This window comes from Saccostrea cucullata, unplaced genomic scaffold (assembly GCF_032062105.1).
Source record: "Saccostrea cucullata isolate Sc308-1 unplaced genomic scaffold, CSIRO_AGI_Scuc_v1 ctg422, whole genome shotgun sequence".
NCBI lineage: Eukaryota > Metazoa > Mollusca > Bivalvia > Ostreida > Ostreidae > Saccostrea > Saccostrea cuccullata.
Genome location: NW_026929454.1, coordinates 137,546 through 151,743, shown reverse-complemented (window position 1 = coordinate 151,743; position 14,198 = coordinate 137,546). Strand labels below are relative to the sequence as shown.

Below are 14,198 nucleotides of genomic sequence, written 5' to 3'. Positions count from 1 at the left end.
TATATATATATATATATATATATATATATATATATATATATATATATATACCTTATTCAGGATATTAATAAGGTATTTAGACATGGTTTTTAATTCTTAATTATCATATCCTATATCAAGCATTACTTACAACATGAAATATATTTAACTACAGTTTCACAAAGGATATCATGTCTCGGTTTATACGGTATTCTAACTTTAAGTGCGGCTTTCCGATCTCTTATAAAATCTCCCTCTTAATACCGGAACGTGAAATCATACTATCAATTGAAATATTTTATATAATTATGGGTGTATTCATTCAATAATAAACAAATGATGATCCACTCAGAGCACCCAAAAAGAAAACTTATTCCACGAATCAGAGATAGGAATGTTTTATATTCTATACTCATAATTATTTAGTGTTTGTTTATTTGTTGTTGTTACTTAAAAAATTCCAAGGAACTTTTGGACAATTTGAAATCACAAGATTTTTACCAAAATCAACAGCTTAAAAACTTACGAGTTTTCAACTTTCTTCACAACCACTAACCACGATGATATAAAACCATGCTTTTTGATATTTTTGACAGCTGCTTTAAAAAATGGAACTCGTAAATTTACTTACCTGATCATTGGTTATTTGCAAAATTACTTTGGTATAAACCATTCTGATTGTACACACAAGTACGCTGAAGTTGACATCAAAGAGATGCTTGAAATTCTGATTGACAATGTCATTGTTGTTTTTGGAGACTAGGTATTCCAACAATGTATTGGAGTTCCCATGGGTACCAATTGCCCCTGTGACCTATTTTTGTGTTCATATGAAGCAGAATTTGTCCAAAATTGCATGTGTTTAAAAAAGAAAACACTTGCTATGGCCGTCAGCTCGACATTTAGATATATCGACGACGTATTGTCAATTAACAATGGGAATTTCCATTTTTATGTCGATACGATATATCCTGGTGAGCTTGAGATAAAAGATTCCACGGAGTCTGACACATCCAGACCTTGGGTCTATTACTTTGAAATGTAATGCATTAAATTACAATTACTTTGGAATTCTTATCATTACAATTACCATTAACATTACTGTAATTCAGAAAAGTAATTAATTGAATTACAATTACTTTCTTAAAGTAATGAATTACATTACACATAACTTTTTATAAGAGAAAAACATAAAACGTATGACCACACAAGTTATATCTATAAATTTACTTTCACACTTTTTGCTCGGTTAATATTATTTCCCTCGGATCTATAAAACAGAGTATTATTTAAATTTTGAATCCATATATCATTGTTCGTGTAGTTTACCAATCCTATCTACAGTTGACAAAGAAAGTTGATCAGAACACTTTCGTGTAGCAGTTTTGTTCAATCTCTGATGCAAGTTTATCTGTTGTTGTTTTTAAAAATAAATTGATTTATTAAACATTTCCTACTATATGTTTTATGTAACTTAATATCTAATTAACAAATAAAGCTATAAATGTAAAACAAGTATTAAAAAATTAATTAATTAATTATCACTTTTAATTAGCTGAATATGCATAATCAATGAAGCTTAAATTAACCACAACCAAAGGTGATAATTACAAGTACCTATATATAGGATTTGAATTTTGAGGCCTTAAGCTACCAAAAAGGAATGATGGACAATATATCAATATTTTCAATTGTTTAAAAAATGTAATTGAAATGTAATTCAAAAGTAATTGGTCATTACTGACATTTTTTAAAGTAATGCATTCCATTACAATTACTTGTAATTGAAAGATGGATCCATTACACATTACACACCATTTCTTTGAAAAAATGTAATGATTACAACGCATTACCATTACATATTACCATTACCACAGGTCTGGGCACATCTTTTCCATATTTGGATATTTTACTTGAAAAGACGTTAATGGTAATCTAATAACCAAGCTCAATGATAAACGCAATGACTTTAACTTTCTATCGTCAACTTCCCTTACTTATGCAGCAATATATCATCATCATCTGCATAGGAAGTTTATATATCTCGCTTAATTTGATACGAAAGACCATGCTCTACGTAAACAAAATTCCTGAAACGAGATAAATTATTGACAAACAAGTTGATGAACAAGAATATAACTGGTCTCGTTTAATGTCATCATTTCGTAAGTTGTATGGTCTATACAACGGCCTTGTAATCAAATACAATTTTTCATTGAGTTAAAAGTTGACTGACGTTTTCCATACTAATTGTTAGTCTATTATTTATACACTGCATTGAAGACGGATTTTTCCATTATTTCCCGATCATGACAAGGAGTACACGGCTGGAAGCTCACTCTTCCACGGCATCTAATCCCATCTGATGTTTTGGAGGTCCCTATTTGCTCTGCTCCGATTAAGTATTCTTTTATGGGCTTCTTAGCTTGCATACTGATCGTTATCTCCATACCTTTCACTTAACTGTGTAAAAAATATGTACCGTGAAGGAGAAATTCAGTCTAACTGTTTAACAGTTTATTTTAGAAGGGGTGTAAAACAGAAATGGATTCTCAAAAACTCAAAGTATTTTCAGGAACTTTAAAATCACCAAATATTTCGAATTAACATTCTAACAGAACAAACCATGGAACTTTTATAATTTTAAACGAAATGAGCGAGGCACGGTTTATGAAATTCAATACTATAATTATACGTAATAAGATCCAGTTTTGATTGTGACTTAACAGCGGTTTTATCACCCACGAAGACATTGTAAGGTAATTAGCATGCATGTTCTATGTAATTGTAATTATGCATCTATTTTATGTTCTATTTTATTATTAATCAAAACTAAACCGTAATCACAAATATACGAAATTATCTCAAGCAATGACCAAGAAATTTTCTACTTTTTTCTTTTTTCAATGATATTTCAGAAAAAAAACGCAGCACATTGCTTTGTTTGTATCTTTATTTCGGCTCCAGAAAATACTGACAAAGTATTAAATAAACTATTGTCTTGACATAACAACCGAAATTGAAAACCCAATCGTATGTACGTTAACACTTGATGAGTAGTTTCAATTGTAAAGGAGTACTTGAGGCTACCTTTGAAATGAAGAGTACTTGGGTAAAAGTACAAATCTTAAATGTACGAAAACTTTCAAAATATTAAGGATTTCTTAATAACCTAGTCACGAAATGTTGAAAATCCAAGCATAATGAGCAATAGCACACGTAGGAAACGTCTTGTCCTACGTATACAAAATAGCGTATTCACAAACTTCCAATATATTTAAATATTTTGTTATTTACTTCATCTAGGTAAAACAAATACAGATATTTATCAGCACCAAGAAAAAAGGTCAAACATCACAATTAAAGGATCTATGGAGAATACTGAGTGAAATGCAAACTTGTGCATTTAAACCGACTTAAACCAAAGATATAAGCAAATATACTCTGAATATTTCATCTAGTCAGAAACCAGAATCCAAGCTACCGTAAGCTTTTTATCCGGGAAAATGCACAGGCTAAAATAGAAAAACACAACATTTTAAGCACAGTTCTATAATTTCTCATTATGATTTGAGAATTCTCCTTGCATTCTAACTAAGTTTATCTTTTGGTTGATTGAAACAAAAAAGGTTTCAAAACCCGTTCGTGTTTGTTTACAATTTCATAACCATAAAGAAATCCTTCGCAGACGCTAAACATAGAAAGAACATGAAATACCCTCTATGCATGTAAATTGCTTATAGATTAAGTAAAAGTTATGATCATAGCACTTTACATTTAAAAGTCGTTGTAGGCGAAATAATTGGACAGGGTGTTTAATTATACACTTGTACACTTGTATTCCTTAAGTAGTTTCAGAAAGTTAAGATTCTTGAAGTGTAAGCACTTAAGTAATAAAAGGAAACTTTGAACAATAAGAAGTCTTTCAGACATATTTAGGATTCCAACAGAAACAACCTTCGGTCTTAACAAAGAGTCGTTTTCAAGTATTTGAACACAATGTCACGTGTGTATCTGTTAAATTTGTATAAATACAATTTTGAAATAGAAACACTATTAAAACAGTGAAGCTCTGCTTAAAGGAGGTTACAAAAGAGATGGGGACTTTGAGTCTTATTTGTCTGCTTTTCTCTATATATCAGACATTTGGTCAGCTGAATTCAAAAGAAGATGCTTTACAAGCAACACGTGTATTGGATAGTACCACATCTGGTAAAGTATCAAAAGTATTTAGGGACATCTTGAATCAGGAAAGCTTAGTTCGGTTTTCAATGGTACAGAAAATGCAGAGTTTGATGTTGGATGTAGCAGATAGCAAAATTAATAATGAATATATGAAAAAGAAACTTAATGACGTAACAGAAGAGTTACACACTGTTCACGCGAAGAACCGTCGAATGGAGGAGGAGAACGCCAGACTTCACCAGGAACTGAAGACTTTGGTTGATCAAAATAACCATACAATGGAATCATTAGAATTACTTCTTCTCAAAAACCAAACTTCTCGTCTCCAGAAAGAAAATGAGGAGATAGCTTTTGATACTACAGAAATTAAAAAACAGATCGAAGAGTTTAATAAAACATTTGGATATTTAAATTTGACAAAGGAAGAAGTGAAAAAAGACTTTCAGAAGAATATTAAAGTTTTGAAGAAGGAGGTGAAAGAAAACAAAAACAGTAATGAGGCACAGCATTTAAGGCTAGGTGATGTAAAAACTCTCTTATCAGAACATATTAAAACCTTCAATGAATCTAGGACTGTTTTCCAACAACAATTAGAAATTATGAACAAACGGATGGAGAACTTAGAAAAACACGATAACTTAAGTACACGTATTCAGACTGTTGAAGACAATTTACAAAAGTTTTCACTTTCACTGAATGATATTCGTATCCAACTGCAGAAAATTGTAACAGCTGGTAAGTGATTCATGTATAATACTACAATATAATGTATAAATACTGGAAATATAATTTCTAGTGATTATTTTTTAATTGTCCATCTTAAAATGAAGAGAGTGCTGTTTGTGGCCTCCTGTGGAAAATAAAGTAATAAATTCATTAATTTAAGGGAAAGAAGGAAATTTTATGTTGTAAGTGTTATCGTCAAATTAAATATAATTGCCTGGAACACATGGCATGAGTAATTATTCAAACAAGCATCTTTTATTTTCTCATCCGAAAATTTGACAATTATAATTAAATTATTGATTCTTTGTGTTTTTACTAAGTATACTTAGTATCAAGATTATTTAGTAGCCATGTTCAAAAGCCCAAAGCTATGATGCCAATCAAATATCTGTGACATAGATACAGTTTTTAAGAAAACATCTTCATTTCTTAAATACTTACAGCTTAATTAAGGTGACGTATCTTTCTGCTTCAAATTTCATCATTTCATTGATGTTCAAATCCCATTACATTGATGTTCATTTTTCAAGATGAATATAAACTTTCTGCATCTGAAATTTTTTCACAGCAACAATTAATGTAATTAAACGTTATGAAAAAATATCTGAATTTCAATAGTTTGAATGAAGTAAAATTAAAATACAGAAGTAATTAAAAACAAGAGGCTCATGGGCCACATTTTACCTGAGCACTAAGATGAATATAAAATTTCTGACCAATCATGGATTTGCTATTTTTTAGAAATTTTTTTAAAGAATTTTCCTATATATATCTAAAAACTAATTATACGTTATGAGAACAAATTTGAATCTATACTTGAGCATGCTTCCATATTTCAAATTAGTTTGTCAATGAAGTAAAATTTTCCTATATATTTCAGTAAAATTTTGTAATTCAGCTATTCTTTTTTTTTATTTTTATTTTTTATTTATTTATTTATGTTTTTTTTTGCAGAGAGACAAACTTGAATACACTACCTGAGCATGCTTCCATATAAATATGATGAATTATGGCTTTGTCATTCAAAGTTTCTAAAAAAAATTCTATATATTTCTTAAAACTTTGTTCTAGACAAACTTGAATCATATAGTTAAATTTAAATTAATGGTTCTTGAGAAGGATTTTTAAAATATGCCACCAAATTTTCTAATTCACTCCCCTTGAATGAGGGCGTGGCCCTTCTATTTTACAAGGTACTTAAAAAGTGGCCAAGCGGTTCTTGAGAAGAAGTCAAAAAATAACAAGATGAGAGACAGAGATTTCCACAAAATGTGATCAGAACATTACAGCTCAGGTTTGTTGTTTATTTGTAACAAGCTTATCTGCATTTGACTGTATATAATTTTTTATTGTTTGATAAATCATTGGATTGCAATAATTTAATAATAATTTAGTCAATTTTATTTGTAAAATAAAATCCAAATTTTGCCAATTTGTAAACTTAAAAATTTGGACTTCAATTTTACAAAGATAATTTATAGAACAAATTCTTAGTTGGTTTTTGTATCCATCATCATTTTAAATGTTTTTTAAACATGTGTTCTTGGCCATATTAGGATAGAAATTTATTGCCCACGTATAGATGTAGAAGTATTGCTGTTTTCAAACCTCTCAGCAGCCTGTATTTTATTAACATATATATTTATTTGAATACTAACTGTTGTTTTGCTATATTATATAAGATGTAATAATTAAATTAAATTGCCGTTTTAGCAAATTTATTCATATTTTTTTCTTGCCTGATGAAAAGGGCTTTCTTCAGCGATTCTTTTCTTTTATTTTGATTTTTTATTTATTTTAGCAGAGAGACATGGGTAAATTTTGGCAAATTTCTATTTCTTAATTTGTTCGACTTGAATCATATTGTTAATTTTAAATTAATGATTGAATATTGATTGAATATTGCTAAAATTTAATTGCGTTTTATTTCTTTATTTCAAATTAGCGAGAACTAGCATTGATGGATTTAATTCTAAAGTGAATAAATGACAGATGTCATTTGAAAGAATAATTTTCTTTAAAAACAAATATCCAGATATATTCATTTGTTGGCCCAGTTCCTGCTGGAATGTAGAGTTTTATTTCCAAGTAGTTGTTTGCAATGTTATGATTCCAAAAAGCAGGAAAGGTAATGAAATGAGTTTCATATACCCTTTAATATTTATTTCTTATTATTTTTTATTATAGAAAACATCGCTTTTCATGCACTTTTATCGACGATACAGGAAAACCTTGGTTCAAGGGCTGCTGTTGTTTTTGGGAAAGTAACTCAAAACTCTGGAAATGCTTATAATGCTACTACCGGCAAATTCACAGCACCAGAAGATGGACTATACTCATTTCAATGGACGATTTTGACAAGGGGTGGACAATATTTTCACACTGAAATTGTTCTCAACGGTAACATTATTGGTTATAATCATGTGGACGGCACGTCAGGCAGTTCTCACTGGGCGTCCGGAACTTCATCAGCTGTTATAAAAATGAAGAAGAAAGATGAAGTCTGGATAAGAACACATGGTGACGCTGGAAAGTTTGCTTACCAAAGCTGGTCATCATTCACCGGCTTTAAATTGTAATAGAATGTTTGTCTAAAATAAATATGCAAAACTATGTGAATAATATATGTATTTTACATGTATAACTTAAATCATAAAAAGGTCGAAACTTGACTTGACAGTTGTACGGAAATAGTCCCTAAATATATATTTGTAAATGTGCAACCCTTTAAGAAATTAACCATATTATCACACAATGTATCGACGCATTCTGTGAAATTAATGCAAAAGTTACAAAACGATAATTATCGTGTTGTAAGGTTTGTATTTACCTCCACCCAGTTAATTCATAATTTCCAATATGATATCAGTATGGAACAAAATAATAAAGTAAAAAATTTAGATGACTTTATATGCATGTTATTCTGACTAAGGATGAATTAAAATTTCAAAGAATCGCTAAAATAGCCTTTCCATCATTTAAGGAGGAAAAAATAAAAACAGAACCGCTAGAATATTTTTCTCTTTATATTTCTATGCATCATAATAAATTACACCATAAACATATATACAAAATCAAATAATTGGTTACTAATAATATGTAAATTTAAATATTTATATTATCCCCCCTACTTAATGAATTAAACAGGTAGCAAAGAGGTTTGCAGACTGAATTGCATCTACATCGATATGCATATAAAAACTTTCTATCCTTAGATTGTAAAAAAATTAATGATATGAAATATAATGGCATGTTCAACTTTCCATAAATATTTTGGTTTTGAGCATATATTGCATTTTCCCTTCTAAGTGAAGGATATGTAGATAACAGACAGTATTCAAGTTCATTTCAATGGACGATTTTGACAAAGAGTGGACAATATTTTCACACTGAAATTGTTCTCAACGGTAACATTATTGGTTATAATCATGTGGGCGGCATGTCAGGCAGTTCTCACTGGGCGTCTGGAACTTCATCAGCCGTTATAAAAATGAAGAAGAAAGATGAAGTCTGGATAAGAACACATGGTACTGGAAAATATGCTTATGAAGACTTGTCATCATTTACCGGCTTTAAATTGTTACAGAATTATTGTCTATAATAAATATTGTCTTATATTTATATTTCAATGCATCATAATAAATTACACTTGAAACAAAAACAAGAGTTTGGTTACTAATAGTATATTAATTGAAATATTTTAATGATCCCTCTCCTCAGTTAATTAAACTGGTAGCAAAGGCGTTTGCAAAATGAATTTCTTCTACATATAAAGGTTGATAGAATTACTATTAGTCAACGCAAAAAAACAAAATTATAAATCTTGGAAGCTATATATAATTCTAATCAGACCTGAAAATTTAATCTCAACATGATCAATACATTTATTAATATCTTATTATATTTATGTCTGTTTGCTTACCAGTCATTGTGAAAATGAGAGCAACTCCTCAATAAAGATAAAATAGAACATAAATGACAATAAACAAATAGCAATACAAATAAAAACCTGATGCATAAAATAAACAGTATGCACCATCAAAAGCATGCAACTAGGCAAACAGTCCTACTAAAAAGACAAATTTTCATGAACATATTATGCATCTGCTAAATAAATTATGTACAACATGAAAATGTATAAATTTTGTTTAAGTAAAAAATACTTGGACTAGTAGATTGACGGGACTAGAAAAAACAATACATTACACAATGTAAAATATGTTATGAAGCGTTACATCGCCACCTTAACAAGATAAGCAAAATTGGCTAAGCAAATGGTAGCGCAAATATTGGCTAGCTTGTTAACGATCTAACCAGCACAATTTTAAAAAAAAGTGTCCCCTTCAAACAAATGCAGTGTGACATGCAACTATAACAACACACTGAAGATGCAGCCCCTGAATGCTTAGCAAGTGGGAAAAGAAAAGATGCTTCTTCGATTTAAAATATCTTGAATGTCACGTTTTCCAGGCAGATGCGTTGTTCTCCCCTCGGCCTCGTACAAACTTTAACGACCTAGAGGTTCTACCTGGCCGGTACAGGTGTGACATAAGTGGTGTAGGTAAAATGGAAAGACAGTGACCTCCCCGCGTGGTGGAACACCGCCTTTGAGGAGTATTATTTGTCGAGTGCATACAACAATGCATGTGACCAGATCAACCAGAAATATGGAGGTACGAAATGCTTCTGTTGTAATTATACATGCCCAACTTTAATCATGACTTTTAAACTTTGAAAAGATGATCTTATGTTTATTTGCAACTCACAAAAGGCAATTATTTTGAAGTCTTCAGATTCGCTAAGATCCCTTACTGTTCAATGGCTCTGAGTGCAAAGTAGAGGTCAAATGGTATATTTTCATTACAATATGAGTACAGTAAACAATCAGAGTAAAAAAGATGCATACAAATATTGTTTGATTGATTGATTGTATACTGTTAAACGTCAATCTGGAGAATTTTTCACTCATATGGAGACGTCACCGTATGCCGGTGAAGGGCTTCAAATTAAGACCTATACTCGGTACTCACGGACATTGAGCAGTGGGGGTTCTTTATCGTGCCAGCGCCTACCGTGACACGGGACCTACGTTTTTAAGGTCATATCCGAAAGACCCGCGAATTTCACTTCTGATGCCGAGCGCTTGGTGAAGGAACAGTCACTACCTATTTTTACGTCATAGGTTTGATGCGGCGCCGGGAGCGAGAATCGAATCCGGCCTCCCGATCACGAAGCGAACGCTCTACCACTAGGCTACCGTAAACGGTCGTATACAAATACATGTATCATTTAAACAATCATCTGAATTTTCAACGAGAGAGAAAGAGAAAGAGAGAGATTTAAAATGTTGGGTTATGACTTATTTTTCTTTTCAGGATTTCCTGTAAGAAACTGCTTACCAGGACCACCTTCAGAAAAACAGCGTGTAGGAAGCACCAGGAGTGGCCAAAATAGAAAAAAGAAAGAACCATCTCGTAGTATATTTCCGTCATTACAATAAGTAGAGCTAAAAAAAAGTAAAACAAAATAAAAACTAGATACTCATGTTATTAAAAATAATTAACGTCTTTGCATATAAGTAGAAATAGTGGGCATAATTTGCAAATAGTATTAGAGAAAAATGGACATTCATGATCAGCAATGTCTCAATGAACACCTAATAAAAATTTATTTATAAGACGCATTTAAGACCCACTTTGCTTTACAACTTAAAACAATTCCTGTGTGTGTTATTTTATAAGAATTTTGTAATATATTTGAAATGGCATGTTTTGGTAGCCTTGGCTTTTAAAACACTTAAAAAGTAGCTAAATTTTATCTGATCCCGGAAAAAAGAACAAATTCTGTTGTTATTGATACCATAGCGTGCATTATTTATTGTGTTATTATTCTTTTTTAGGGGATCATACTTCTTGTAATTCTTGTTCTCTCGCAAAGAAAAAAACTTTATGTTCCTCTGTTATTATGCAAGGCGAAGCCAAGTCAACTGAGCTAGTTTTTTGATGTATTAAAATTAAAATAACAACAGTAGTGAAAGTGAAAAAATGTCATTTATTGAAGGAAATGACGCAAAACAAAATATAAACATATTATATGGGGGTCAGACGAGACTTGAAAAAACTTCGAAAGAATACAAAAATCTTTGCTATCATATTATGTTTTGTGTGTTTCAGTTGTAACTTCGACGTCCGTTTTATCAAACATCAATGTTGCTTCTTATTATTTCAAACAATGAATCTCCCTTTTTAAACATTTAACATATGATATTTGTATAAAGAAAATGTTTGAACAATGTGAAGACATTTCAATAAAAAATCAAATTCAATTTGTTGTCATTCCAGGCATTGTCATTATGACAATAAAAATAGAAAAAAAATTACAGGATTAATTTTTGTTATTATTCATCAGTTAAAAAAATTATTATGAAAATACGTTCAAGTCTGAGAAAACATAATACTTGTACGTTAATAATAAATGGAAAAGAATATCCACTAATTTTGGAAAATTTAATAGGAAAATTAAATGAAGCTTTAAATATTAACCATAAAGTCATATCTGAAAAATAATCTACTGACGCCTAGTGGTAGGACCCCAGCTTCGTGATTGATCGGGATGCCCGATTTCGATTTCTTTCGCAGTTTCGCTTTAAGTTAGAAGAAATCGTAGTAAGTGACTGTTCCTTTACAAAGCACACGACTCTAGAAGTGAAAGTGTAACGCGTTTCTCGGTAGAAACCTTGAAAAATACCAAGATCCGCATTGGGTGTTTTCACGATAAAGTACCCTCTAACTATTATCTGTGATTCCAGTTTCCAGTGTTCGCGCTTCATACCTTCTCCACAGATTTGAAAATATATTTTAAACCTTCAATCTAATATTATACGTTTTTTTGGACCCAAGAACCAAACTGAACAGCCTCAGGCAGACAGTTTGGTTCGAGGGTCAACAAAACGCATTTTTCCCGAGACCTCAGTCAATAAGTGTTTTGTTATACCTTTCATTTTAATATTTTGACATGCATGTAGTTGTACTTATTTGTAATGTAAACTTGAGTCTGTCACTGTTAAACACCAACGAATGAAAATGAGATTAAGCTTCTTTCGCCAATTCTATGACGTAAGTGGTCCAACATCTCACCGACATATTTTTATGTTCGCTCAGCAAAACATTAGAAACGTTTGATTTTTTTCTCGCATAGATTTGTTTAGGAACAAATTTTTAAGGGTATAACAATATCATTTTGCTTTCACTTACAGAACACTTTAGGAAGAATTTGCAAGTGCAAACTTTTGAACAATTTCATCCTTTCCTTTTCTACATTTTGCGAATTTCACATGTATGCATATGTTTTTATCAATAAGATTAAAAGCATGAATGTAATCTAAACACTGGTTGAATCAAGAAACTTTAATATCAAACTGAAATATTCACTGATAAAAAGTGCCCTTAAAACACACTGTCACAAAGGACATGAGGATAGTCAAAGGTTTTGGCAAAGGCTCAAGCATATATAGAATATAAAAAACAATATAATGAAGTATATTTTCATTGTGAATTTAAAGTGGTTCTTACCTTAAAAAAAGCAAGATATTGAGATACCGAATCAATAAAGCTCATTAATCTTTGGATTCTTACTTTGTACATACATGAGATGAGTAAAAGGGAATGCAGTGATCATTGCTACAATACATTTTTGAAAGTTTTCAAATGTAATTTATAATTAAAAAATTACATTGTATCAATGGCTCAAACGTGGCAATCTATTGACAAACAAATTGATCAAACTAGAAAATCAATAATGTCGTTTAAAATCATCCTTTCGCAAGTTTTCTGATGGGTGTAATTACTTTTTCAGAAATCACAATCTGTCATTACGTCGAAATTTCAGTTTTCCCGATCATGACAAGGGGCATCTGACAGGTGTGACCGGTCGCGGCAGGGGGTCCTTCTTACTCCGTGGCACATCGCCCAATTCCTTTTGTTCTAGAGGTCTGTGTATTGCTTCCATGGACTTTTTTGCACAATTACTTTTTGTTATCTTCATATTGCAGTCAAGTACATATTATATTTTTGATACATTATTGGCATTAATTGGGATTTTGTTACTGAAATTTGGCAAGTATGGTTTTATTTTTCTTACAATGGCATGAACTTTGTAAATCTTACATGATAAATTGTAAGAGAACTGAAATTTATATACCTAGGGAGAATCCATCACCAGGTTATATTCAGTCAGGCGTACGTACTCTGGTGTGTTCTCTTAAATGGTCATAACTTTTTTCTCTTTCACTGAAATTTGGCAAGTATGGTTTTATTTTTCTAACAGTGGCAAGAACTTTGTAAATCTTACATGATCAGTTGTAAGAGAACTGAAATTTACATAGGGAGAATCCATCACCAGGCTATAATAATGCAGTCAGTCGTACCGGTGTGTTCAGTTTCCTTAAATGGTCAAAACTTTTTCCTTTTTCACTGAAATTTGGCAAGTATAATTGGTTTTATATTTCTTGCAATGGCATAAACTATGTAAATCTTACATGATAAATTGTAAAAGATCTGAAATTTACATAGGGAGAATCCATAACAAAGCTATATGCAGTCAGTCGTACCGGTGTGTTCAGTTCTCTTAAATGGTCATAACTTTTTCATTTTTGAATGAAATTTGGCAAGTATGGGATTTTTTTTTCTTATAAAAGCATGAACTTTCGAAATCTGAAATTATAATTTGTAAATATTAAAGGACTGAAATTTTCATGGGGAGAATCCTTAATTATGTTATGCTCGAAGAGTCATAATGGTGAGTTCTCATAAAGGCAGTTTATAGTATATGATATAATAATTTTTTTTCAAGGATAGGGGTGTTAAATTAAACATTAAAAAATATATAATTCAATACCTTGGTACTTGAGAAGCCTTTCTACTACTTATTCAAAGTTGTTTTAAAATCCCTATCACAGGTATAATTAGTTAATGACACCTTAGGGTATTTCACTGTGTATCCATTCATGCAGGTAGACTGCTAGCTCCAAGGCAATCACACCTGTACAAAATTAGCCCCTCCCTCACCTGGAATAAAAATACCACCCGGTAAAAATTCTCTGCCTTTAAATGACCATTTCTTTTTCTTCTTTTTTTTTCTCAATCATATTAAGCCAATTTGGAATATTATTTTTGTTGTTGTTAATGTTGTTGAAATATTTAAGATAACTTTCTTATCTGCATTATATCAAGTTACATTTATATCCACATATATTACTTGCACTTACAAAAAGAAGACTAATGTTAAAATGTAAAATTTTACATACATGT

At 30.9% G+C, this 14,198-nt stretch overlaps 2 protein-coding genes across 2 annotated transcripts in view; both read left to right on the top strand.

Moving 5' to 3' along the window:
* Positions 1 to 10,439, top strand: part of LOC134280898 (uncharacterized) — a 34,945-nt gene extending 24,506 nt beyond the window's left edge. The window contains exon 9 of the mRNA XM_062763353.1: positions 10,266 to 10,439. Within this exon, the coding sequence (XP_062619337.1) occupies positions 10,266 to 10,390 (125 nt within the window). The 3' untranslated portion in view covers positions 10,391 to 10,439. The remainder of the gene's footprint in view (positions 1 to 10,265) is intronic.
* On the top strand, positions 3,933 to 7,606 carry LOC134280897 (uncharacterized). Its single transcript, XM_062763348.1, has 2 exons — positions 3,933 to 4,899; positions 7,078 to 7,606. The coding sequence occupies exons 1-2, from the start codon at positions 4,077 to 4,079 to the stop codon at positions 7,467 to 7,469; spliced, it is 1,215 nt and encodes a 404-aa protein (XP_062619332.1). The 5' UTR covers positions 3,933 to 4,076; the 3' UTR covers positions 7,470 to 7,606.
* Positions 10,440 to 14,198: the final 3,759 nt, after the last annotated feature.

Excerpts from the sequence above, each read along its gene's own strand:
- LOC134280897 (XM_062763348.1), top strand. The coding sequence starts at position 4,077 with ATGGGGACTTTGAGTCTTATTTGTCTGCTTTTCTCTATATATCAGACA. Across the intron at positions 4,900-7,077 it reads GCAGAAAATTGTAACAGCTG|AAAACATCGCTTTTCATGCA; the intron begins GTAAGTGATTCA and ends TTTTTATTATAG.